This window comes from Botryllus schlosseri, chromosome 9, assembly GCF_051294905.1.
Source record: "Botryllus schlosseri isolate E-star chromosome 9, Bs_hap1, whole genome shotgun sequence".
NCBI lineage: Eukaryota > Metazoa > Chordata > Ascidiacea > Stolidobranchia > Styelidae > Botryllus > Botryllus schlosseri.
In genome coordinates this window covers 11148785-11175880 of record NC_137244.1, presented here as the reverse complement: position 1 = coordinate 11175880, position 27096 = coordinate 11148785, and the positions used below count along the sequence as shown (strand labels likewise).

The window sequence follows — 27096 nt, the reverse complement described above, 5'->3', positions numbered from 1 at the left end:
GAAACAGACTACTTTGGTCGCCTATGGCAAATTATATAATCATCGTAGTCATTGCTATTAAATTTTCGACAGACAGAAACAATCATTTTCAAAAATTAAATATTTATCAACGTGGCTAATGTAGAATGTCGCGGATGATATATCTCCTGACACAACTGAATTTCGTGGATGTTACACGCGCACCATATTGCAGGGGTCACCAACACGCGGCCCGCGAGGTCATGTTTTGTGGCCCGCGATGGGATTTGAGATTTCAGAAGAAAGCTAAGAAAACATTTTGAAATGCTGAAATTGACGCGCAATGGCCAAAACACTGCCAAGATCGAGACGCTTAGAAAACAGCTTAGGGCAGTAGTTCTGCAACTGGGGTGCGTGCCCCCCTTGTGAGGGCCTAAAAGCATCTGAATGGAGCGCGGAGCTGCGGTAAACTGAAATTTTCTTCGCACTCCGCGCGATTTACTTCTAATTCATAGTTATAGACATTGCTCTGTGTATAATCAGGAATTCATATTATAGAATTCTCTCATCAAACATTCACAACCTTCCATGCCATCAAACTATCCGTTGGGATTGCTAGCGTTATGGATGCATTTTGTGATATGACGATAAGGGGGGGGGTAAGGGGTTGTGCGAAATTTTTCAGTATCATAAAGGGGGCATGTCTAAAAAGGTTTGAGAACCACTTTGGCTTAGGGCTTTCCCACAAGATCAAGCTTTACGTGGATATGGTATTTCTGCTAGTACCATATCTTGCTAACGCCCAAAAGCGTTTGCCGGTCACGTGCACAACTCAGAGCTCAAGATAAAATGAAATTGATGACAGTGATCCTTTGTTGCATTTTTATTCCTTTATTAATAAAATATTACTTCTTTTGAGGTCACTATACCATACCCATCGCTTATGTTAGGTAGCACAGCGTTGTACTGACGATGAGTTTTAAAACGTGGTTGCCTCTACTTTACATCGATATTCAATTCATGCGGCCGCGGCCGCTACGAAACTTGAAAAGTGGCCCGCGACCCGTTTTGAGTTGGAGACCCCTGCCATATTGCATAAAGTTGCTGCAACTGATGTAAAGTAATTACTGATACCAGGAGAGTTCATTGTGACATGACAAATAATTGAATTGTATAATAGGTATTCCACAATAAATTCATTTCAATGAGTGGCGTTACAAGAGGCAACTTATATACGCCAATTTCCAAATTAAGAAACATCAATAAATCTTAAATCGGCTACTGGACTCCTCTGACGATATAGGTAACACTGTTCAAATGTATAACTTTATGAACAAGTACGCCTCCGTAACTTTGTACATGATTCACAACGGTGTATAACTTGACCTCTGTATGCACTATATTTGCAAACGCCTTCGTTATTGTGGTCTGTAAATTAATCTCTCGTTACTTTCTGCAAATCCCTTTCTGACATGCATGAGGTAACTCGTATCATCACGCAGGAGAAACATGCTGACTCCGCACTTTAACGGTCATACTAAAGCGAAATTACTGGGGTGAAATCATGCAGCGCAATTACACGAAAAGTAAATGAGGGCGTTATGTAATAACCATTCACATTTAGCTTCTCGAAAGCAATCTTCATACCAGAACTAGCGGGGGGGCTGTATCGCCGCACTTTCGATATATCGGACAGTATCATCTCCAGAGTGGGAATATGACTTACGAGGTACAGCAAATATTATCCTTAGCGGACTATGCGGTTTTAGCCATGATGTTGGTCATTTCGCTATTGACGGGCGTGTACTTCGCTGTACGAGATCGCAAATCGTCCAAAGCCACGGAAGGATATTTGATGGCGGGAAGGTGAGGCGTGTTGATTGGAATATAACGAAAGTATCTTTTAATGGGCTTGTGCATTAACCAGATCCACATATAGTTGTTAAGAAATTAGGACAATTTTCCCATACGTAATGCGCTTCGAAACCCATCCGCTGAGACTGCTGCCTGATACTCGGACCCGCGGACTAAACTATGGTTTACATAATAACATCGATGTGAAATTTGGATTTCTTGTATCAGCTGTATCAGTTTTATACTCCCTCAGATTACGATACTATAGGATAGGACGAAGTCGTAACGACTCGTTGGAATCTAACGAAGCCATGCGTTGGAAAGGGGGATAAAATGCAAATGCCGAGCGAGGCGAGACTCTTTGTGATATTTCCATGTACGAAGGGTTTAGAATTGGAGAATATGGATAGTACAAAGTAAAACTCTAAAGTTAGTATTTTTTGGATTCATACAATCATGGTATCGTGCTTGTAACAACGAAGGTCTCAAGCTAATTAATTTCATCAACCAAAGCACAATAAATGATTAATTTTGCAGAGTACCATACAACATTTAACATATTAAGCTAAAGGTCATGACTCATGAGTTATATGCAGCGCCTTGATGCAACTACAAGCCACCATATATAATAATTCATGACCGTGGCCATTATTTGATATCAGAGTGAAGGCCTATTACTTCCGCGCAACGATTTATTCGACATCGCGCTGCTCTTGTTTCGCTTTACTGCAATTGTGGTAGTTGCATTTCATGAGCTGTTCTTAACTGGTGCGTGACCAAGTCGATGACGTTGTCAATTAATATCGTACTACATATCTACGCTGCTATATCTATCTTGCAATCTCGTGGAATTTCAGTGAGATGACCTGCAAAATTACCGTCGTCAGATCAAATCGAGAATCGTTGAAATATTCCTTCAACCGTATTACAGAACAATACTAGAGATAGCTGGATCGAATTTTGGACATAATATCGTAAAAGAATTCTATGCCTCTCGTCGACTACTAAAACACATTTCAAATAACTCAAAACGGTGGCGACATAGCTCATAAAGTAGACAAATTCACGACGAAACGTGAACTTAGCCTACTACAAGCTGTTGATTCACAATCTGTTGGAAAAACAGCGTAAGAATCATAGCACTAATATAGCTCAGTATGGCTATTCGTTCTGCTGACCTACAGTTTTTCAATCCCAGTGACTATAGGATTGAGCTTGATGAAATGTTGGGACTGGGAAGTTGGTGAATGCCTGACATAATATGGCTCGCAGCACGAATAACATTTACTGGGAATTACGGACTCAATTCATGAAGATGCTGTTTACTGTAAATTCCGGCTTAAGGGCCAGTTTATCAATTCGAATTGCATGTTGAAGACCGCAAATACAAGCATATTTAATGACATATAGAATTATTAATATTAAATTACGGCCGCAGGTTGGACACCGTTGCACAAACGAACGTTTGTAGGTTCTGCACTGTGAACCTTTTTCATTCATTACAATTTTCATATCATTATATCATCTTTGGTTGAACTTCTTTCCATTTAAACTTCGGACGACTCTCTTCATGGTGCTGGCAACTAGAAAAGAAATTCAGCATTAAATGAGCATGCACCCTGCTATTTTCAAAAATTTTATTTGCTTTGTTAGAAAGGTTTGTTCAATATATTCAACTTTTCGTTTATGACTCCCAGCCGTGAGCTTTGCCCACAGTATCAATGATAGACATCAACGGAATATATTTAAAGAATGCATAGTGTTGCCGGCATACGGGGACTATTTTGATTTGATAAGTTTATCGTATCATAAAAACAAATACGTCCGATTAGGGTGTTGGCAACTGCATAACTTAATTTTGAGGTGATATCCGCAGGAAGTATAGAATGGGTATTTTTCTCTGACCAATATTAATGTAGCAATAATCTTTGAGAATACATTGTCAGGTCTAGCCGAGACAGTTAAAGCGTCAGCTGATGTTCCATTACAAGTCCCCCGTCTTCGAAATTTTTGGCAATGCGACGGAAAATATTGATTTCATGGAATTATTATAGCATTTGATTGTTCGAGTTGATAGACTTGTCAGCATTGGGGCATAACGTGGCCTGAGTCGGCGCTAGGAATCGTAGACATTAAATACTACTGTACGGAAATGTATGGTTAAAATTCGCAATGTGACGTCATAGGTTTGTGTTCACGTTCGCGTTCACATAGAACAGGGGTGGCCAACCTGCGACCGCTGATGGAAATTTGTGCGGCCGTCGATATGCAAATTTAATTTACGAATTGACTCCCGAATTATTGAGAGATTTTAATTAATCTTGAAATTTTCTTCGCGCTGGGCGCGATTCAAAGCAACTGCATTTCTCGATTTTAATACTGTAGCTCCCTTTGCGGTCTGAGCCCCACGGCACGGATGCGAACTGCAGATAAAATGATGCTCCCCGTCTAGAAATACCAACTTGGAATCGAGAGCTCCTCCTCCTCCTTCCACTATACCGACAATCCTGATGGAAGGTCAAGAAAAAACAGCATGCAACTAATGACACGCGTAATAACAATTGGCCCACCCAAAGATGCATCATCATCTCTATAACTTGCCCTAAATTTTCAAAAAAACTTCCTCCATCAACTATATCGGGGAATCTGATCACACGGGCCGAGAAAGGAAAATTATTTGATAGTAATATGTGAAATTACTAATATTAATGACGAAATTCGTTGGTGAATCTGAACGCGAATCGCGATCATAACGTATCCAAGTGACTATTCATGACATGAGCACTTGAGATGTCGATGCGCAGCGTATAGTAAGCCGATCTGAAAAAGCAGATTAGTCCGTAGTTCACCGGAAATGGACAGTTTAACATGGGTATTGGCGTCCAGTTAGTTCATTACGGCTATGCTCTGGAATGCGGCCGTTGGCTACATAAGCAATCAAAATGCGGCCGTGAAGAGCAGAAAGGTTCGCCACCCCTAACATAGAACCTTTGAAAAAGGTTCCCCTTTACTACACGAACCAGAACCTTTCAGAGGTTCATATCATCCCTAGACGTTACATCTATTATCCAATCAATGGATATGTCAATGAAACGAACTGGAAAGTGTATTTTTGTATATATTGAAAGCTGATAACAAGTGCTTTATTTTAACAGTTCCTCAGATTAATTCGCAATTTCAAATGCATTCGCACAACAGCATCCCGTGATTCTGCTGCGGAAATGTGTTATTCTTCGTGGATGGACTAAGTCACTGAACTATGTAGAATATTGAGATCAACGATCAATGCTCCAATGCTTTGAAAAATGCCAATCACTAATCTGATTTCACAAATTCGATTGTTTTCAGAACTATGAGCGCCATTCCAACTGGTATCTCGCTTGCTGTCAGTTTCCAGTCTTCGGTTACAATACTCGGCGTGCCCAATGATGTTTACCTGTACGGAGTTACTTACATATGGTGAGTAATGCCTGATGCATTCGTGTCGTTCTAAATAGTGACATAGATTTGTTGCAATGACCGTTTTGCTTGCGGTAAACGAGTGAATACTGGGATCACAATCGCATTTTAGTGCAGTCAAATTGATCCGAAGTGGGAAATATAATCGTGCAAATTTCGATTTAGTCTGGTCTAGGCGTAATCATCAAAAATATTGCGATTAAAAAGAACTCATTTACCGCAAGCAAAACGGTCATTGCAACAAATCTATGTCACTATTTATAACGGCACGAATGCTCTATCTCAGTGGTTCTCAACCGGGGGTCGTGGACCCCTATAGGCCCGCGAAGCATTTCAACGGGGTCCGCGAAACCTCTAAACTTGCAGAATGGTTGATAACCTAACTTATATATATTTCTTCAAATTATATAGGAAAGTCACGAAACAGTTTCGCTTCATAGCTGCTAAACCTTCAGGACTCACATCAAGAGAATATGCGTTTTATTAGGGTTTGTTAACAAATATAAAAGTTGTAGTAGTTAGGGCGACTTCGAAATGTTTGCAAAAACCCATTATCTCATGTGATATACATAATCAGTATTATTGAATAGTATATTCATATTGAAATGAACCCGAATATTTTCGGCTGACACTCGTCAGGGGTAATCGTCAGCAGCTAGTAGAGAATTCAAAAGAACAGCGTATTTCAACAACCGTAACACAAAATATGACGTCACCAGCACGAAATGTCGAATACGAGAGCGTTCAATGTACTATTTTTAGATGATACATGAACTCTTTTTGTTGACACAGCCTTGGCTGTTGTATTTTCATAAAAGTCGACTCCAAGGCACACAACTGAAAGTGTGAGCGACCCTTTCCGAGTATGCGAAATCTGTCGTCTCGATAATTTTTCGCCTGTGCGAAATCGCTTTCAAATAATAAAAGTATACCCAATTTCTACATAAATAGATTGATGTTCTTTTCCAAAAAATACAATTTGTTGCTCTTCATCACTAGCCTACAGTTAATATTTGCGCAAGGCAGATGATGATTGCACGCTAATTGAGCTAAATTTGAACAATAAATTTGGGGGTCCGCGGAGTCCGTGACGGTTGAAAAGGTGTCCGCGAAGATAAAAAGGTTGATAACCACTGCTCTATCCCAAATGGATACGAAGCAGATCATCTTTCGATTTATCTTGTAATCTGGGCGGAAGGACTTTCAGTGTCGGGTCTTTCACGCGGTAGTTTATTAGATCACAACTTTCTTCCGAAACTAAATATTCCATCATTAAACAGTGAACACTTGGACTAGAAAACTGATGCTAAATCGGTGCAATGCATGACCCTGGATACTCTCGGCCATATTACAGATCAGCGAGACGATTGCTTTACATAAATTTCTGTTACCTTCATATTAGGATTGTTTTGGACTACTTTGGCATGAGTATCAAATAAGCGTCAACGCCAATATTTCGGAAATCATTTCTCGTTTGGCATTCCGATGCTGTCTCATATACATGGATGGCACGCAAATCCAATGAATAACTTGGGCAATGAAATTTCAGAACGGTTAGGATTAGTAGCCTACATGCGTAAATGAGATATGAAATAACTAAATAGAAGTGACTGCCCCAGAAGCAAAGTTGTGTTGGTTATATAGTTTTCCAGTCGCTTGCTCTTTTGGTATTGTAAACTTGCGTTGTGCGATCTTAGTCAAGCTGGGTAAGTGTTTTGTGTTGTAAGTGTTACAATAACTTATTGGTGGCAGTTTTGAAATCGTCATAAATAATTAGATAGTTGTCATATCAAATTTTTCATATAACGTTTTATTTCGGTCAATATTTTCAAAACAAACCACAAAATGCGCAGTATACACTCAGAATCAGTGCCCGCGTACAATAAAACAGCAAAGACTAACGTACATATTTCCACTTCACACCTAAATGTTACAGCTGATGAATCGACCTAAATTGTATGCGCTGAAGCAGTGCTTCTAAACTCAGGCTAGTTAGGTTCAATTTGAATTCAATTTTCTCTAGACGAATTCAAGTAAGATGTGCTTCAACAGTAGCAATTTGATGGAAAGACTGTACTGTACTGTACTGTCTTTCACAGATCGTCTACAGCACTTCGTATTCTTTGGAGAGATACTTCAGATTTAGCAATATTTTCACACCTTATAGGTGGACTGCCACTCATGGACCCCAGTTTAAAAATCCCTGCTTTACACGCATGATCTCACTTGAAACGAGGTCCTTTTAATTCCTGCTGACGTTTTTAAAATAATAAAATATTATTATCAAAATGTAAACTTTAAGCATTTAAAAATTTTCGGTAAATCATATTAAATATATCGTGTCTTAGAATATATGTAAATCTCGTTCCCTTATCGCCTGACGTCTCTTTCGCAGGGCGCTCGTACCTCTCCTGCTGACATTCGTCTTCGTGTCATTCGTGTTTCTTCCAATCATCTGTAATTTAAGAATCACGAGTGCGTACGAGGTATGTAATTTGCGAAAAAGTAGCCGTGGTAGGCACAGAAGGACATACACATAATACTGACTGACAATAGGGGATGTTCAGAATTGAGCGGCTTTCAAAACTTCTTTGTTTTCGATCGGTCATAGAAGTATGCAATCAACTTTTTTAAGTATCTCATCCCTTGCATCGATCTATATTTAGTATTTATTTACGGCGCTTTAATATTGGCTGATAGTAGGGGATTTCTATATGTAGATAGTAATTGTATTAACAGAATCAGTACAGGCAAACTTAGTCCGACATACCACCGCCGCCGCTCTCACGTTCTCCCCACACCAGTGCCTCTCGCAGGTCACGGTGCACATACAACGCATGCAAACCACACTATATAATTCGAGTCCCCCGATTTGACTTGGCCTAGTAAGTGCAATAAATACTAGGGTTTATGCAGCTGTTATGGTAGGAAGCTACAAACCCACACTATATAAAAATATGTTTATGATACCTTGATGCTTTACAAATCCTCGAACATACGCTTTTTCGGATAATCTGTCCATGGACACTTGATCATGCGAACATGCGACAAATTAGTATGCGATACTTCAGCATGCGACAATTGGGCAGTCGGGTTAAAATGTATATTTTAGGGGTATACTAGTGTGTATATATATATATATAACTATTCACTCTTCGGTATATATAGTAGCCTACATAGCTTCACTTTTTATCTTGTACTTGCCAAGTCGAAATGAAGACAGTTTGTGTGATGAATATGTACGTCAGATGCATCATTCATCTTACAGTATCTAGGCAAGAGATACAGTATGCTTTTGCGATTGGTTGCAACGACATTCTACATACTGACAAATTTGTTCTACCTGGGAATCAATATCTATGGACCAGCAGTAGCTGTTAGTGGAGGTAGGTGGGCTGCAAGACATAGCAATGCAGCAAAATATATATATTACTTTTGCAGTTACCAATATCAGTCTTATGACAGCAATGCTTTCTACCGGTCTGATCTGCGCTATTTACACCGCGTTGGTAGGTTACAATTCAGACTTTGCAGTTCATATCGCTCACTGTGCCTACTTAAATTGGCGAGGTGAAAATGCATGGAGCAACTTGAACTTGAACGATTTTAATAATATCTTTATACATCGGAATCCACTTCTATGCTATTAAGGCTCATATGGCCTATAGGTATTGCGTGTTGATCAGTGAAAACTTCATACGTTTGACACCGGGCAAAACAAAACAAAAGCAGTGGTATTGGAAGAGTGAGAAAATCAGTAATGGCTGGCGTATAATGTTCAAAACTATGGTAGTCAAATTATATAAAGACTCGTTATATCATAATTAACACGAACTGTGATACAGATTCTTGGTCGTATGTTTGAGCGTGCTGCTAGTGCTATCATTGGATCAAATATTCGTAATATGGAGCAAGTAATATAGAATAACAAGAGAAATCATGGCAAAAGACATAATATTGCCTGGCACATCTACAATGTACATTGCAGAAATATAAATCAATGAATCTATTTATCATCAATGTCCATCGATCGAAAATTCAACTTCGTGAAACTGATAATAAAAACCACTAGGACACGGCCTTTTTGACTACATGTAGCTCCTTGGTATGTTTTTGCAACCCAAATCTCCCTTTCGCCAATTGTCTAGCAAAATAGGCCACACGGGGGGATACAGCCTAATTTAGGAACTAAAGGTGGAGCTACAAGGCAGAATGTTATGATATCCAAACTAGAATTAAAAGGGTGTGAAATAGTTCCCCGTCAAAGTTGAGTATTTCTCATTGTCTATTATCACAGTTCGATTTAATACAGGGTGGACTACGAGGCGTAATATGGGCAGATGTATTTCAAGGATTGGTCATGTTCGCAGGGATGTTGGCAATCATAATTCGCGGCAGTGCAATGCAGGGCGGTTTTGGCAATGTGTGGGCGATCGCGAGCGCTGGAGGAAGAACAAGTGTCAAGTAAGTCTATACGTATGTAATCACTCCACCGAATGATTCAGTTTGACGTACCTCCTTCTAATTGTCGGGACGGCGAGACTATAGCACCGTGGTTTGGTACAAATAGTGCTTTTCCCGTCTTCAGCATAAACTTGACGGACGGTGTCCTTTCTCACTTGCGAGGTGTACGTCATCGGTGCACACAAGGTCCTTGGTACAATCATAGTAATACAGTTTATGAGAAATATATGACTAATACGTATTTATCACCATATAGCGTGTCTGCTGTTGACCTAAGTATGTGTTGACGCATATTCATATTTAAAATTTGTATTTTTCCGACAGATTTGGTACCTGTTGTCGATATCTATGGTTGGATTCAAAGTTTTTGTCATTCAATGATTGATTCGTGAACATCTTCTATAGAACCGGTACGAACCAGCTGAATCCGATCACTGGCTAACACCCTGCGCCCTCAATGGAAATCAGAATAGTTTAACGCTTCATCTGCGAACAGACGCTGGACCCCAATTGTCAATTGTTATTACAGTATTCGAGATTTAGTTATCCAGCAACACATAACACTTTTCTGTTTACAATTTCAAGTCGTGAGTCAGCGCATATTAAACCCATATCATAACTAACCGACGGTGGATTTGTTTACTAAATATAGCGTATGCGGCGATTCAACTTGACATATTTTACACGCAATGTATCATCTACCTACACCACTACATCAGCCTATCTACTTCCGAATGGGCTACTACACAGTAGAGTTGGATCAATTGTAATTTGTAATTGTAATTGAATGTAATTAATTACATTTTTCAATGTAATTGTAATGTAATTGTAATTGAAGCATTTTTATTTTGTGTAATTGTAATTGTAATTGTAATTTGACAAAAATTTTGCTCAATTACAATTTCAATTACATTAAATTGCTATTGAGACCTGACAAGCACATATAAAATAATTGACTTATAATGCATTCTCTTAAAATGTCGACAAGGAATTTGGTGGATCCATTCGCGGAAGCCCTTGACTGCGCCCTTGCGGGCGAAGTTTTTTTCTATTTTTACCGCTACGCTGGCCTAGGCTGCCATTGTATACAATTTTTAGATTACTAACCAACGGATAGATTCGCAACACGTGACTCACGATTGAATACGCCGAGAAGCGAACTGCTGAGCCGGCTAAAAGCAGCAGAATTGATATTCCCATAGCTGGCGATCCAAGCGTCGAAATTTGATATGTATGGTCCTAATCGAAAGCTAGTATCGCACTGATTCCGCAATAAAAGTATATTTCCAGGCAATGGTACCATCCCAAAATAGTCGTGAAAGTCTGGGAATCGGCATTGTTCTGAACAATCGCTAGGCGTAATTGGTAATTGTTGTGGTCATGCTGCTGCAGCGCTCTCACTTTTCAGAACAGTCGGCCTTAAACGGCTATTTTGGAGCAGTTACATTGCCCTGACGAGATTTTATTTTGTATTTTCGGAATTAGTACATCAATAGCTTACGATAAAGAACAGATGCATCAAATTTGGACGCATGGATCGCCAGCTCTAGGACCACAAAGTTTGCTGCTTCTAGCCGGCTCTGCAGTACGTTTGTCGGTGCATTCATCCGTGACTCACATCTTGGGCATCTATCCGTGGGTTGGCAATCTACAATACGATTTCATATCACGATGCTGCATCGTTATTTCGTCTGGCTAACTAACCAGACCACTGGATATTATATAACGTCTTATCTGACAAAGCACGGTTTTGTTTTCACTCCTCATCCTAATTCCTACGTCCCTCGATAAAAATAATATTATTTCTTTAATTATATACTATATATGCAAATCCAACACGTGCATATGTTATAATACTTTTTCAACGACATACTGCACCCTATCCTTAATCCTAACCCATAGGAAATTAGGTAAATAACATTTTACATTTCCAATTACGTGAGCCATAATTACCAAGCATACAAAACACGCTTATATTACGTCACAATGACATCTCACATAGCATACTATGTACGCACATAAACGCATTTATTACCACACAATCTGAACTAGACTTGAATTGTTGTTAAATACGACGCTACGGTTGTCAAGGAGCACGGTTGAATTTATGATTATTCAATTACATGTTCAACAGCAGCAATTGTAATTGTAATTGTAATGTAATTGAAGCATGCAAGGAGTAATTGTAATTGTAATTGTAATTTGATCTTTTTAGCATGAAGTAATTGTAATTGTAATGTAATTGAAACATTCATGAAAGTAATTGTAATTCTAATTGTAATTGAACTGAAATAATGTAATTGATCCAACTCTGCTACACACACTATAAGTCCATACCCTACGGCCTACGTCACGTACAGTAGTCACCAAATCATCACACCAACTTGACCTGAGAGTACCCTTCACCATGGAAAATATAATAACTAGTGATTATATATTACCTTTGCTGTGGGAATTCCTTGCGAAGACAAAAAGACAGTACTAAATGCTTAGTTGACTGTATTTACTTATCGCAATATCGATTCGATTAGCAACCGTTACGTCGTGACGCAAAAGACCATAGTTGGTATATGCGTCACTAAAATTGCTTTTAAATATAATAATAATAATCACACCAACTTACCTGAAAATGTCCGGTATCGGCATTATAGACTAAAGCGGGGCTTCCCAACCGGTGGTTCGTTAAGTTATTTTAGTCGGGCGCGAATTTTTTTTATATTTATGGTACATTTTTCTATTCAATTTGCCAAATATGCCTAACAACTTACCTTCTCGCGATTAGACTGATAAATACTTCTTCCCCTATAAATTAATATTTTTCGCCCATAAGTGCTGCACGTTCCCGTGCTCAAAATAATTCATGAGACAGCGTTTCGTGACAGTCATTTTGATTGGAGCGCGAAGCTGGAGAGTGTGTTTTTGTGTATGCCTTACCATTGCAATTCATTCCACTCTCCAAAGGATTTGCGGACTTTGATTGGAAAAATCAATCCAGTCCGAATATTATTAGCATACAATTGCCGCGACGCAAGCTGCAACCGGAACGCCTTTGCGTTTGACGGAAAAGACGAATTAGTGCTTGAATACGCGCTTTCGCGTTTGCAATCATCTATCACATATATTTTTGTCAGATTGATGCATTCGTTTTATCGAATTGTTGCTCAATTTCACTTCGGGCGTCTAGTTTAACTTGTTACTCAAACGATCCACTGTATGTCGAATTAAGTTCTCATTCGCTCGGTCATATCTCGATGAGTCGCACAGTTGCACAGTGAAACTTGCATTAAAAGTGGGTTGCGAACTGAAAAAGGTTGGAAAGCACTGGACTAAAGAGAGCTGGAGAGACCAGCTTGTCCCAGTCATTTAGTAAATTCCACATGTTATATACTTTGACATCAAGTTTGTTCGTTGTTTCACAGCACCACCAGCCATTAACTTCGAGTAATTGGTTAATTCAACGGCATCGATACAGAGACGGCGGTTCTAGTCTCGGCTGTAATAGATTTCGAAGTGCCGGCGTTTCTTAATGGATTCTGTATCGCTGTTGTTATGGCATCTTTACGAAAAAGTTTAGAGAAAGTCCCGATAAAGGACAAATATAATGAAGAGAATGCAAAGAGCTCGGAAGCGTCGACAAAAGAAAGACAGTCGAAAATGAAGATCAAACACTTTTACATCAGGAAATAATACTATTAATATAGTGTCCACAGTGGCATGGACACAACCAAATCGCATGGCTCACTGCTATTTGGATACATCATTTTTTTCATTTGATTAAAGGCAAATTACGGCACTATTTTGACTGGCTTGCCTAGCGCCAATGTGATAAAATTGGTATCAATCGGAAGTTACCGCTGTACTCATTACCAAAATAATAATTTTATTCAGCTCATCGTCCTAGAACGGAGGCGGGAAACTTCTCCAGGCGGCGGGCCGAATATGGGAAAATGAAGTACTTGTGACGAGCCGGATTACCGAATTGATACATTAAGCTCGTATTTATCCACCTATACAAGGATTAATCGTAATTAATGTAAACTTCAAGTTTAAAGCATGGAGACTAAAACAGTATTTAATGAAGTTAATAACGTAATGTACTTCAATATCTGTTGAAGTCAAAGCGACATCTGTGGTCGATCAAAGTTGGGATTAGCAAGTTCTTTGAACTCTGTATGCGTGCCGGGCACAAAGAAAACAAATAACTAGAAAGAATAACCTACGTCCTACAGTCACCACAATTTGACATATTAAAGCAGTAAAGAATTGCGGCACTGTGACCGCGGGCCATATTATCATGTAAGACCGGAAACTGTCCGCGGGCCGATCGAAATTCCTTCGCGGACTTGATCCGGCCTCGGGCCGTATGTAACCCGCCTCGGTCCTAGAACCATCAAAAATCAGCTTCGCATTTCGTATCGTTACTTAGTTGGTCTTTCTGACGCACAATGTCTTTTGAAGTAACGATGCCGCATCTCAGGAGTAAGCGACTAGGATCGCAAACCACAAGCGTTTACATATTGTTGCTCAAGATTTTGAGCACTCACACTCTCACTATAGATTACTAACAGACGTAGGTTAGTAATCTATACTCTTAGGCCCGTATTCAAGAAACGTGACTCAGTGCCCGAATCATTTCTCTGAATAAGGGTCTTACTCTGGCAGGCATTGTCACTCTGCTAGACGGCAATCCTAAACTAAGTCACAATGCAACTAGCGTACTAATAAATTATTATTCTAATATCCTTAATCATGCATTCATTAAAATATTGCTAGTAATACCAATATCCCAAGGTGGATGTTAGCTTGATAGACCGTATAAGGTCGTTTCGACATCCTCCTATCGATTCATTACATCGCATGGTGTCTTTGTGTATCGCGTTGTACATTGCTTATCTTGAGCGGATAAGAATAATATCGAACCGATGTCTATGATTTATGATTTTATCCTGACTCTACTAAACTTTCCTTCACGCAATACGCTTTATTTCTAGCTACGAGTCGGATCCACGATTGCGTTATACATTCGGCAGTATCGTCACTGGTGGTGCTGTTATATGGCTCGGAATGTTCGGTGCAAGTCAGGTTCAAGTACAAAGAATGCTGAGCGTGAAATCACAGAAAGAAGCAGTGAAGTATATCATGTCTCACTTTTTCAGGCGCATGCCCAAATTTATCCGACATAATAAGCTCGATAAATCTATTGTGTTACTTCATTGTCAAAAATGAACCTGACTATACGCGAGGCGATTTGATAGATGTTACTAAGAAGAAATACCGGAATTGTGATCAGAGGCGGCCACAGTAACGAAGTAGTACTGCCTTTTCTAAGTACTCAAGTACGTTTTGCCTATTCTCACTATACTTATTCAAACGGTCATTGAATAGTATATTCATATTAAAATGAACCCGAATATTTTCGGCTGACACTTGTCAGGGGCAATCGTCAGCAACTAGTAGAGAATTCGAAAGAACAGCGTATATCAACAATCGTAACACAAAATATGACGTCACCAGCACGAAATGTCGAATACGAGAGCGTTCAATGTACTATTTTTAGATGATACACGAACTCTTTTTGTTGACACAGCCTTGGCTGGTGTATTTTGATAAAAGTCGACTCCAAGGCGCACAAATGAAAGTTTGAGCGACCCTTTCCGAGTATGCGAAATCTGTCGTCTCGATAATTTTTCGCACAGGCGGGATTATCCAGCAAGTGTTTGCCAATTGCAGAATTTATGGCCTTTGATTGGTCCGCATCAATCTTGAGCGGGTGAGTTAAGGTGAGCTTTTCATCGAGCGTGTTCTAATGAATCTAGGGACATGCTGATTTATGCGTTCCTGCAAGCGCTTTGACGTTCTTCCCACGTAGCCACAATCACAGTGGCACTTAAATTCGTAAACTACATTGCTTTGCTGAAGTGCGGGTAGCACGTCTTTACGTGTTGCGGGGAGCAGTTGCGTTGTCGTGAAAATCACGTTGGTCTTCACTGTGTCGTAACACTTATTGACCGCTGAAATCAATTGCTTTTCAAAGCGGGTGGAAATAGGCCCTATCCAAGGTAGATGGATGTAAACATCTTTGGTTGTTCGTTCGGTAGGCTCTGTTGACTTTTCTGCATTGAAATGCGTTACTTTCCTCTGTATGCCACGGTTGATGACATGTTCAGGGTAACCGTTATCAAGTAAGATTTTCCGGATATTGTCAAGTTCTGAGTTCAGTTTATTACCCGAACATATCATCAACGCTCTATATGCACGAGGGTGCCTATGAGGTTGATTTTTCTGCGGCTAGGACTAAATGAGTTCCAACGAAGGTATTGGCCAGTGAATGTCGGTTTCCGGAAGATTGATGTTTCAAATTTATTGGTATCATGTTTTTCGACTAAAACGTCCAAAAATGACAATGAGTTATTTCGTTCTTTTTCAATTGTGAATAACAGAGCCGGGTGAAGCGAGTTTAAGTGAATGAGAAATTGATCACAATCTATCTCATTTCTGAAAATGACAAAAGTATCGTCTACATAACGTCGGTACAACACCGGTTTGACGGACACACACTGGGTGAGAAGCTCGACCTCATAAAATCCTACGAAAATGTTAGCCAAAGTAGGTCCCAAGGGAGATCCCATCGATATGCCGTCTATTTGTTTATAGATAACATCGTTAAAGCTAAATTCAACAGAACATGTAGCTGCCTGTAAAAGTTCAACAAAAACTTTACGCGGCATTGATGGTGGTGCTAGCTTACCGCCGTAGCGCCGCCTGACGAGTGTCAGCCGAAAATATTCGGGTTCATTTTAATATGAATATACTATTCAATTGTATATTGAAGTTCTGTACCTCAAAGAAGCTGTTCAAACGGTCATGACAACATATTCCTGCCACTTCAATTTAGCTAGGGTTACCATACGTCCTCATTTAAGAGGATTCCTCTTTTTTGATAATTTTGGTAAAATATGGAGTAAAATTCGACTGAGATACAGTAAACCAGCGCTGAAGTAACGCTCCAGCGGGTATTTCGGGAGCTGGGCCGGACAGATGACCTTTTTGTTAGTCAACCACCGGATAATGCGAAAGAAAAACTGCATATCGGGAGTTGAGCCGGGAAGTAGACCTTTTTTTTAGTCAACCGTCCACGAAGTGGGAAAAATTTAATTAACATTCTTTCCGGATTTTCCTCCGGTTTTGCCAGTCTGAAAAATTTGAAAAAGTGTCCTCTTTTCAGATTTCAAAAATATTGCAACCCTAATTTAGCACTTTTCAGTTTTTCAGACAAAACTGTTAGGAAATGACTACTTCGACATGGACTCAAGTAGAAATTTACGATTTTAGTTTTACTTCTACTTGAGCACCAACCATGGCTATACTTAAACCCCCACTGCTTGTGGTCGGACGATCGGTGCCTCATATCTTTTTTTTAATCATTCTGATACAGAGGTTCCAACATTTTTTCATTCCCTACTTTTGATTTTTTTTTCAAGTCTTCATTCTCCACAACCTAAAATCCCGCACGATTGATAGCGACGATCCAAGTAAAAGCATCAATGATTATTTTGGGAGTTGCTCACAATTTTTCTGAACAAACTTCAATCCGAGGTCGAGTATATGCTAGGTCGTATTTTTATGCTCTAGTCATTACGTTTTATCAAACTCCGAGTTCACCAGACTAATAGCGCATGTCACTGATTTTGCTTGTTTTAGTCCACCCAATATCTTTGGGACGTCTGACAGTATAGCAATAAACATTAGCATTTTACTGCTACATAAAATTCTTTTGTACCGGTAACCTACAAAACTCTGCGGAAGGTTCATTGCATGTCATGCTGCTAGTGTCAAATGTGTGATTCCAACATTGGTTATCCAGAATTAAAAATGACTTTTTGTGAACAGCGCGCGATGAAATTACCAACACATACATTCCAGAGCAGTGAACTGTTAACAGTGGTCGAGTTGTTATGCCTCCGTAGCTGTGTATACATGCTTATTTATTTTGCGCGTGCGTCTATTCGCCACCAGGAACCCAGGAATTCCCCACTCAATGAAGAAACCACGTAACCCTAATCGTTAGGCCCCTAAGAGAGTATGACGACTTCGTGACGCTGGGCTTTACATCAGTGAAGCATGAATTATATGACGCATAATACCATGGCGCGCTGTTCATGTTTCACTCGACATTTGTGATTCGAAAATTTAGGTCACATTTAGAGCAAAATGCGAGTGATATGCCATAAATTAGCACAGCAGTGACGCTCTGGCAGGGCGAAAAGTTGACCTTTTTTTTAGTCAACCGATTACAATGTGGAAAAATTCACCGATTTTTGAGAATTCTTCTCCGGTTTTGCAAGTCTCAAATTTCTGAAAAAGTGTCCTCTTTTTACATTTCCAAAATATGGTAACCCTACTGTTGGGTAGTATCTCAACATGTCAAGTAGAGTGTTTTCAGCGCTTTTATGTTGATGGAGCGATAAGTTTACCATGGCGCAACTGCATTCCTTCGACCGTGGAAAGATCTCATGTTATCGGCTAATCAACGTAGATTTTATGTTTACAGAGCATTTGCGGTTGGGATCGGGTTAATATGCATGTATACCTCACTTGCGGTCTTGTGTGGATTGGTTGGATTTGGGGTCTTTCACGAATGCGACCCGAATCGTAGTGGATGCCTGTCGAGAGCTGATGAAGTTAGTAGTAATGTAGTATCATAGTACTATGCCACAGTGTATCTAGGCAACGTCTAGTATATTTAGCCAATTCCAAGGCTAATATTGATGTTCCCTGAATACAGGTGTATCCTTTCGCGGTTTCGAATATGTTTCATGGTTTTCCTGGGTTAACGGGACTTTTCCTGGCATGCATCTTCTCCGCAAGCTTAAGGTTAGTCTGGAAGTATTTCTGAGTCTGTCTGATACCAGACGTGAGTCGCAAACTCTCTTTTATTTCTAAAAATGATAGTGACACCAGCTGCAAGTATTTTATAGGGGTCTAGTGCAAGGCTCTTCAACCGCATGTATCTAAACGCTGTCTCCAGCAAAAGAATGGATGAGTTAATTGCCGTCTTATTTCAAATACTATATCATGATAGGTACAAGTACAATCAGAAATCTATTGCCATTTGCATCCATCCATCCATGCATTTATGACTATGTGAACATATAGCTTCTTTGTTTTTGCCTGAAATTAAAAGCTGTGTACCAATGGGTGGCGGGTTCGAGTCCGACCGCGGTCGACTCCAGAATTCCTGGAAGTCGGACTTGCTACAAGTCGGCAGCTACGGAGTAAAAATAGGATTATCGGCCTGGTGTAAATCACCATAGTAGTCGACAAACACCATGAATACCACAAAAAAGCTGCGCACGGACGAGACTGCTAGGAATTGACGACGAAATGGGAGTATATTGTCAACAACGCTATATAACCTCGTTTCAGTCGCATATATGTTAATATAAATAAGCATAGTCATTGCATTACCACATTAATTCTTTTTCAAAAAGCAACTATATTCTGTAAGTGTGCCGCGAGCGTTTTATAATTTTTCTAGTGTGCCACAAGCCGAAGAAGTTTGGGAACCACTGGCCTAGGGTGTACCGTCATTTTTAAATGGTGTACCACTCGGATGGAGTTTACTGGGGTGTATAACCAGATCCGCATTACAATGGACCCATGACTAGCCAATGTGGTGTTAGTAATCATTGCTTCGATAATTATTAGGCTGCCTTATATTCCACCCGCTGTCATGGGTACGGTCATTCTTTATTTTCCGGCATTCTGTTATGTTGTACGTCTCGATAATATCAAAGTAGTATTATTGGACTCAGAGTTCTGTGTTCCTGGTCATTGGATATCCGATCTAAGTCAGGACAGCCATCACAATAGATAGGCATGCAACAGAACAGGTGGACCGGATGTACAATATCGTACAATGTTCGTATCAACTGTACGCAACATGTAAATTACATTCATGTTGTGATGTCATAAAGAAGTGTTTCTCATCAAATTTAATAGGGATGGTGTGAACGAGAGGTTCACGTTCGCGCTCTGTGTGTGAACCTCTGCAATTTAGAGCGTTAACAAAGAACCTTGGTAGGTTCTGCACTGTGAACGATATTGATATATTACAGTTTTCAACGTCATTGCAACATCTTTGCTTGAAGTTCTTTGCATTTCAACTTCGGGACGCTTAATGCATGGCGCTGGCAGCATAAAAAAATCAGCACTAAACGAATATGTAGCTTGCCATTCTCAAAAATGCTACTTGCTTGGTTACAAAATTTTGCTCAAAATATCCAGGTTACCGTTCGTGAATATTTAGTGACTGTCTGATGACAGTTTGACCCACAATGTACGTACATGTTGTACATCACGTCACTGAAATGTAGGGTCGAAATTAGCAATATAACATCACGTGACGTAACAGGCTCACGTTCGCCTTCACACAGAACCTTTCACAACGGTTCGCGTTCACACCAACATGAACTTTTCAAAAGTTCACACCATCCCTAACATTTAACCGTTGGTAATGGACTTATTGGTTCCTTTTGGAGTAGAATGGGGTGGAGTTAACATGTGTTCATCTTGCGATATCTGTCTATATTGATTCTCGTCCCTATAGCTGAGACCTTTTGAATTGGTACTTCCTGCGTCAAGCTTATGAACAGCCTAGTGTACATAATTACAGCGGCGTAGCCCGGGTGTGTCGGGGGTCGAGTTCGAGAACCGTGTGTTAGATTGTGGTCCGTTAACCCTGAGATATGATCAGTAGTTAGAAATTTCTATACGTTGCAGTCTTGCTCATCCTTATTTTGATCACGCCAGGGGCGGCCAACCTGCGAATGCGCGGCCGCATGCAGCCGTAAATCCATAATCCTGCAGTCTTCTACACGTATTTAAATTAGCGTACGTTGGTGGCCATCCATATGCAATTGAACTTACGAATTGGCTTCCAAATCTTTGAGAGATTTTAATTCAACCAACATATTAACTTCACGCTTATCGCGATTCAGGGTGACTTGGATTATTCGTTTTTAATATGATCGTGTCTTTGCAATCTGAACCCCACCGTACAAATGCGAACCGCAGAGGAAAATGATACACCCCATCAAAATTACCCATTTGGAATCGTGCGGGTCTCACGAATGAAGTTGTTTTGGTACGTTTGGGTGACTCCAATATATGTTGACTTAACCGACAGTCCCGAAATAACTACCGTACATGCAACAAAGTGATTGATAAAAAACAGAAGTTTCATCATCATTAATTTTGCAGTACGGTGTCATCTGGTATCAACTCCACGGTGACAGTGATTATGGCAGATTTTATCAAGCCCCACACTAACTGGAATGAAAGGGTTCTCGCAAGGGTTGCAAAAGGTATCTTTTCTTATAGTGCGTTCATTCACGACTAGTTATGACGATCGGTTTATCATGCCAAGGTGCGACGTTTTTGTGTGGATGCACAACTCTTGCAATCGGGATACTCGCCTCATACGCTGGTGATCTCATCAAACTAGCATTAGCAGGCTCTTCGGCGTTTACCGGTCCATCCTTTGTGGTTTTTATACTTGGAATATGGTGTCCATTCGTCAATGCCTGGGTAAGCGTTCGCAAGCTTTTCAATCAATACTTGGGTGATTTTAAAATCTTGAATTCGATTGAAACAGCATGGAAGCACCAATATATATATATATCTGTCGATAAATAAACATTAATGATTGATAGCAATAATGGATTTGAATACGATCTCATAAGCATATATAAGGCCGTAGTTATCTTCCTTTAAACAACAAAAGTACATGCCGTATTTGGAAAATACAGACATGATGCACACCCTGTAAAAGCACATCGTGAAAAAATATTTTGCGAATTTCTTTAAATCTTTTTTAATTATGCAACAACCTCGAAACTGGCATGTCTATAAACCTCCAACATTCCTCAACATCCGCTTTGGCGCGATGGGAGGTTTGTCATCTATCATCTATCCTATATTATTGAATAATCACGATATGTCCATATGGTCGGGCTCCCGCACTTTTTATGATCGCGACTCCCAATTTCGATTTGAAAATATTCCGCGACCCCACCTCTCAATTTGGCGTGCTGAATACTGCAAACTGGTCAGCGCCTTCGCCCAAATTTGGTCACGGCCTATGTGGAAAAGCTGGCAACTATATGCGGATTGGGCAGTATGCAATTATGAACTCGTCCACCTCCGTCCTAAGATTAGGAAACTCAATCAAGACTATCACAACGCATTTAGGTATTTTGAACGATTTCTATGTATGTACAATGTACATACAATCGAAGTAGTCAAGTATTGCTACGTGAAATTTTGCGTCACACGAAATACGGATAGCGATCTGTCATCTGTAACTTATTCGACCGCGCCGTGCGCGTGTATCCTATGAATGTATTATAGCACGACCGGTCACTTATAATATTACCGGAAGAAAAATTTACCGTTTTATTGGTTTTGATGCTCTCGACATGCTAATGGTTAGACACCAGCCTTAGTATATACTAGGTGGTCCATTAAGTCTTAAATTTAAAGTTTAAGATGACGCTTCAACTGATTATATGTCAGATTCGCATTCCTCAAAGGTCGTTTTTGTACCATTTAGAAAAATGAACTAAAATATTAGGAAATAAGCTGCTGATAGCATCCGCTTAATTGACATTCCTGTAATAGTCATTGGTATTTAATTTGAATCTCCGCGACCCCAGAGGATAGACGTAGAACCCAATTGGGATCGCGACGCTTACGCTTAATCGGTCATCTAGTGCGGCATCAAGACGATCAACCAGCCGCCGCCATCATCCACCACATTCCGACGGAGCCATGGCGCAGAGGTGGCTGGAATAGAACCACATGGCGCTCAGCCGCTCAACAATAGAGACCAAGCTAGCGCAACGCGGGCTATCGCTCGAAGACGCTCATGACCGCCCACGATGGAGGCGCTTAATAAGGGCCCAAAACTCATTATCTTGATGTTCATTTGTTTCCTGTTTTCTTTTGCCCTTTTATTTAATTGAAAGCCGATATATATGTATATATATATATATTGGGATCGCCACCCCTAGTTCTGGAACCCTTGCTATGTAGTACGACGTTTGTAGTGTACACTAAATGCGTCTGCAAATAACATATCTGGGGAATGATCACATATTTTACTTTAACCTACGACATCAGCCTGTATGTCAATGCAGCAGACTGCACTGCATGAAAATATTAACCAACGTTTGTCGTGTATTTCTGTTACAGGGAGCCCTCAGCGGCTTAGTTGGAGGTTTTGTTGGGACACTTGTCATCTTCTTTACTTCCCCCGGTACACAACTGCCTGATTATCTGACCGGACGCCTGGATGTCAGCACGGAAAGCTGCCCTACAAATTGCGATTTTTCGATGTCCATAAACACAACTTACGTAGAAATTGCCGGACCAACGTCTGGCGTCGAGTTGCCAGAGCCTCAGGGCATCGATAATCTTTATGCTCTATCTGGATATTACACGGTTGCTTTTGTTGCTCTGACGACAATGGTAGTTACTATTGCTGTCAGTTTGCTTACTGGTAAGTAGCCATATATATATATATGATGTTGATGTGATAATAAGATCTGTTAATGAGCGTACTGATTTTTTCGGTTCCATACCATTACCGAGAATGCTATTACCGAGATGGACATTACCGAGAATGCTATTATCGAGAATGGACATTACTGAGAACGGAAATTACCGAGAATGGACATTACCGAGAATCGCCAATGCCGAGAATCTATCTTAATGTAACGGACGTTACCGAGAAATTTATACCTGAGAATCGATACCTAATGTGGCAACGCCGTGATGCACACACATGACCTGTTCATATGCATAACATGCCTGCATTGCATATATTGCATTCCCGGTAATGTCCATTCTCAGTGATGTCCATTCTCGGTAATGTCTATTCTCGGTATTGTCCCTCTCGGTAACAGCATTCTCGGTAATAGCATTTTCGGTATTGACCGGACACCGATTTTTTCATATTACATTAGCAGATTTCCACCGTGAGACACCTATGAGTGAACGTTTCACTGTTTTCCAATCTCTAAGCCCACATTTGAAGGCACGAAGTTACAAATGTTCATAATCATGACGAAAAGAAGATTTTGGTAATTGATTTTACCAATTCATGGTATTCTCAGAGGTGGGCAAAGTAGTCAAGAAAGCTACTCAAGTAGAAGTAGAAGTAGCGACGGAAAAAATCTACTCAAGTGCGAGTAGAAGTACTTCTTCTATAGGCAACCTAAAACTACTTGAAGTAGAAGTAGAATTGACTGACTTTAAATCTACTCAAGTAAATAAGTAGTTGTGAAAACGATCGTAATTCTTTCGAAGGAATTGTCAACAGGTGCAAATTGAGCTATGCGAAAGGTGCCGAGCTTGATTCATATTGATGCATACCAGGAGGTATTCAATTTTCGGCAGCATAAGCATTCGTCCGCATCATGGGATGAAAATGATAGCATTGATATGGAAATGCTATACTAATCCTCTGTTTACTAGAAGAAAATTAAATGTTGATACTCCTTGAAAACAGCCCCGAAATTCCTCAGGCTATCTTCCTGATTGGAGGATTAAACTACTTCTACTTGACAAACTGAAAATAGCGAAAAGTAAGTAAGTAGATCACAAAATATTACGAAGTAGAAGTAGAGAAAATCAGATCTACTTGAGTAAGTACCAGAAGTAGAGGAGAACTACTTGAGTACTTCGAAAAAGTAGAAGTACTTCGTTACTGACCACCTCTGGGTATTCTGCCAGTAGCCTTTATCCTAAAGCAGGGATTGACAAGCTTTTTAGCTGGATGGACTCCCTCAACATCGGAATTCATTTGCGGGCCGCGCTATGGTAAATTTGGGATTAAAGGCCGAAACGCAATATTTTATTCATTTATATAGTGACCGAAGACATGGAGATAGTACATATACCTTTAAAACAAAGTAAAATGATGACCACACACGCATACACGAATTTATAAGCGGCCATCCTCAATAGGCAATTTCTCAAAATTCGAGATGAAAGTCGGTTCTTCCGCTTCTATTTGTTCATATATTTGCTGATTCCACTTTTTCTCAACTTCAGTAGGCCTACACAAAATGTTTACAGCATCAATTTCTGTTGTCTCAAACATTTAACATCTTCGGTTGCTTTATTTAGCAGTTCATAATCTAATAAATGGTGCCTATGATTGGGATGTTCAATGTAAAGCGGTGTTTCAAATTGCAGTAACGGATGCGTTGTATGCAAGACATATACATATTGCGTTGCTTCATACACCGAAACAGGAATACTTTTCAGTGGATTCATTATTGAGAACAAAGTTTAAACTTTTCTCTGTTTTGATGACTTTGAATAGCCCATTTTGGATGAGTTGTACCGAACTGCACATCGCACATATTTCAGACGAATATGAATAAAACACGCTCGAATGGGTTTTCCACCTAAGCTAAAACACTGTAAAACCAACCTTGCTGGAGTCGCCAATCTGACATCACTGGTGTTCCGAATTAAGTAATCAAATTGAGCAATCGAAACCTTTTGAAATGCGTGGGCTGTTCTGCCAGCAGTAAAATAAAGACTATAACCTATGAATAGCATTGCGAAATATATTACGAAATAGTTTAATGAAGTCGCCGCTGTAATTAAATTTTATGACACATGCAGTTCTTCGATATTTTTATATCGTTTCCTGACTCTTTTATGCGCCGCACAACAAACGTAGTTTGCCAAGCCCTGTCCTATACGGTCCCACAATTTGAGACACACTGCTGCTGACATCTTTTGCTAGCGTCTTACTTTCAGCTCATCAAGAGCATTGAAAATGAAGACTATACGATTAGAATAATATGAAAGTAAATAACTCTTCACATCGTACCTTTCCGATACTTCGATACCAGAGAACAGTTCGATCACAAGTGGTCACTTAAAACGCCTAATCTTAAGTTTGTTTGTTTGTTTTATAGCACAAAACATTGACGCTTATCGCCTATGAGGTCATTTGGGCCATGCACAGTAATTTCAGTAATTATATCAGTGTCTTGTAGGTCTCTGTAAATTCCAGACGACTTGCATCCTCGGGCGTTTCTATCATCAGTCACTCTCGTTATTCATGCACCCGTATCTTAATCTTTACTGCCGACTCTCTTGGCTGGGCTCGGCTCGGCTCTGGGCCTATGTTTCCTTCAGGCTGCGCGCGTTACAAAGTCGCCGCACACAGAAAAATCTGTGCCGCGCACAAAAAAGCCGAAGTGATGACCCTTTTTTAGTCGTTACGCACTGTTATCAAAGAGACCGCGCAGGGAGTTGGAGAATGCGCGCAGACTTGTGAAAAATTGAAGGGAACATGGTTCTGGGCTTTTTGAAACACTGCTATGACAGTGACGTTAGCGGTGAGGAGCCAAGATTAACCTGCGACACATAGAAACTTGTTAGTGGCGACACTAGACCCAGCAACCATTGGTGTCGCGATGGTGTCGCTTAGCACACTGCGATATTTGCTTTCCCGCCTAATCCTAAGTAGTATTTTTTTACCAAATAAACGTAAAGCGGTATAGTAAATCAATGCCAACAGAAATCTCGCATCTATGAGATACACAATCTCTTGCAAGGACCAATGCTTCGAAACTACTATTCTACAGGTGGCTGGAAGCAGAGACACAATGTGAAGCACGATGTTATAAGACCTCCGTTTGAAGCAAAAATGTTCGCTTGGATTCCAGAAAAAATCCGCTCCTATTTGCGTTGCGGAGTTGACTGGGTAGACGTGAATGACGAGAACCACAATCTTGACACGAATGGTGCATTGGAAGCCTCCCCTTTAGCGAATACCGACGAAGACAAAATCTGAAGGCAATCAGTTTCCAGTTTCAAATCCTCTTCACCATGATCTTCAATATTTGGTTATTTACGGACGAATATTCACTTATGTGAGCAGCAACGACTGCATTTACCTGACATTGTAAATTGTCATACGACATAAAGAATCTCTGTTGCCTATACACGAATTTGATTGTTTACTGCCAGTAGCCTGCTTATATAACATAATAAATAGAGTGTCACGTCGAAATATTCTTAGGCTACTTACTGCATTATTCAGAATGGAGCATATTGGTGGATTCACATCTAGTTCGGCTCAGCGCAGAATATTTTGGGTTTCGCAGTTCTACCCTAAAATATTCAACACCAGTTTTCAGCGAGATCAATTGAAATAGTCAGATTGAGGAAGGTGTTTTTCAAGCTAGAAATATTTAAGGCCTAATATGCTTGTCTTATGGGGTTGTTCAGAAATAACTTTTTTCATGACACAATTTTGACTCTATTCCAACC

At 40.1% G+C, this 27096-nt stretch overlaps 1 protein-coding gene and 1 long non-coding RNA gene across 2 annotated transcripts in view; one reads left to right on the top strand and one right to left on the bottom strand.

The window, feature by feature from the left end:
* The window catches only part of LOC145446576 (uncharacterized), a 219604-nt gene that overhangs the window by 64979 nt on the left and 127529 nt on the right, over positions 1 to 27096 (bottom strand). The window lies entirely within an intron of this gene.
* Positions 1533 to 26836, top strand: LOC145446531 (sodium-coupled monocarboxylate transporter 2-like). The gene is made up of 13 exons (XM_080324866.1): positions 1533 to 1824; positions 5161 to 5271; positions 7667 to 7757; positions 8540 to 8657; positions 8713 to 8780; positions 9584 to 9735; positions 14727 to 14867; positions 18287 to 18416; positions 18521 to 18609; positions 20998 to 21101; positions 21164 to 21324; positions 22990 to 23296; positions 26409 to 26836. The coding sequence occupies exons 1-13, from the start codon at positions 1676 to 1678 to the stop codon at positions 26615 to 26617; spliced, it is 1830 nt and encodes a 609-aa protein (XP_080180992.1). The 5' UTR covers positions 1533 to 1675; the 3' UTR covers positions 26618 to 26836.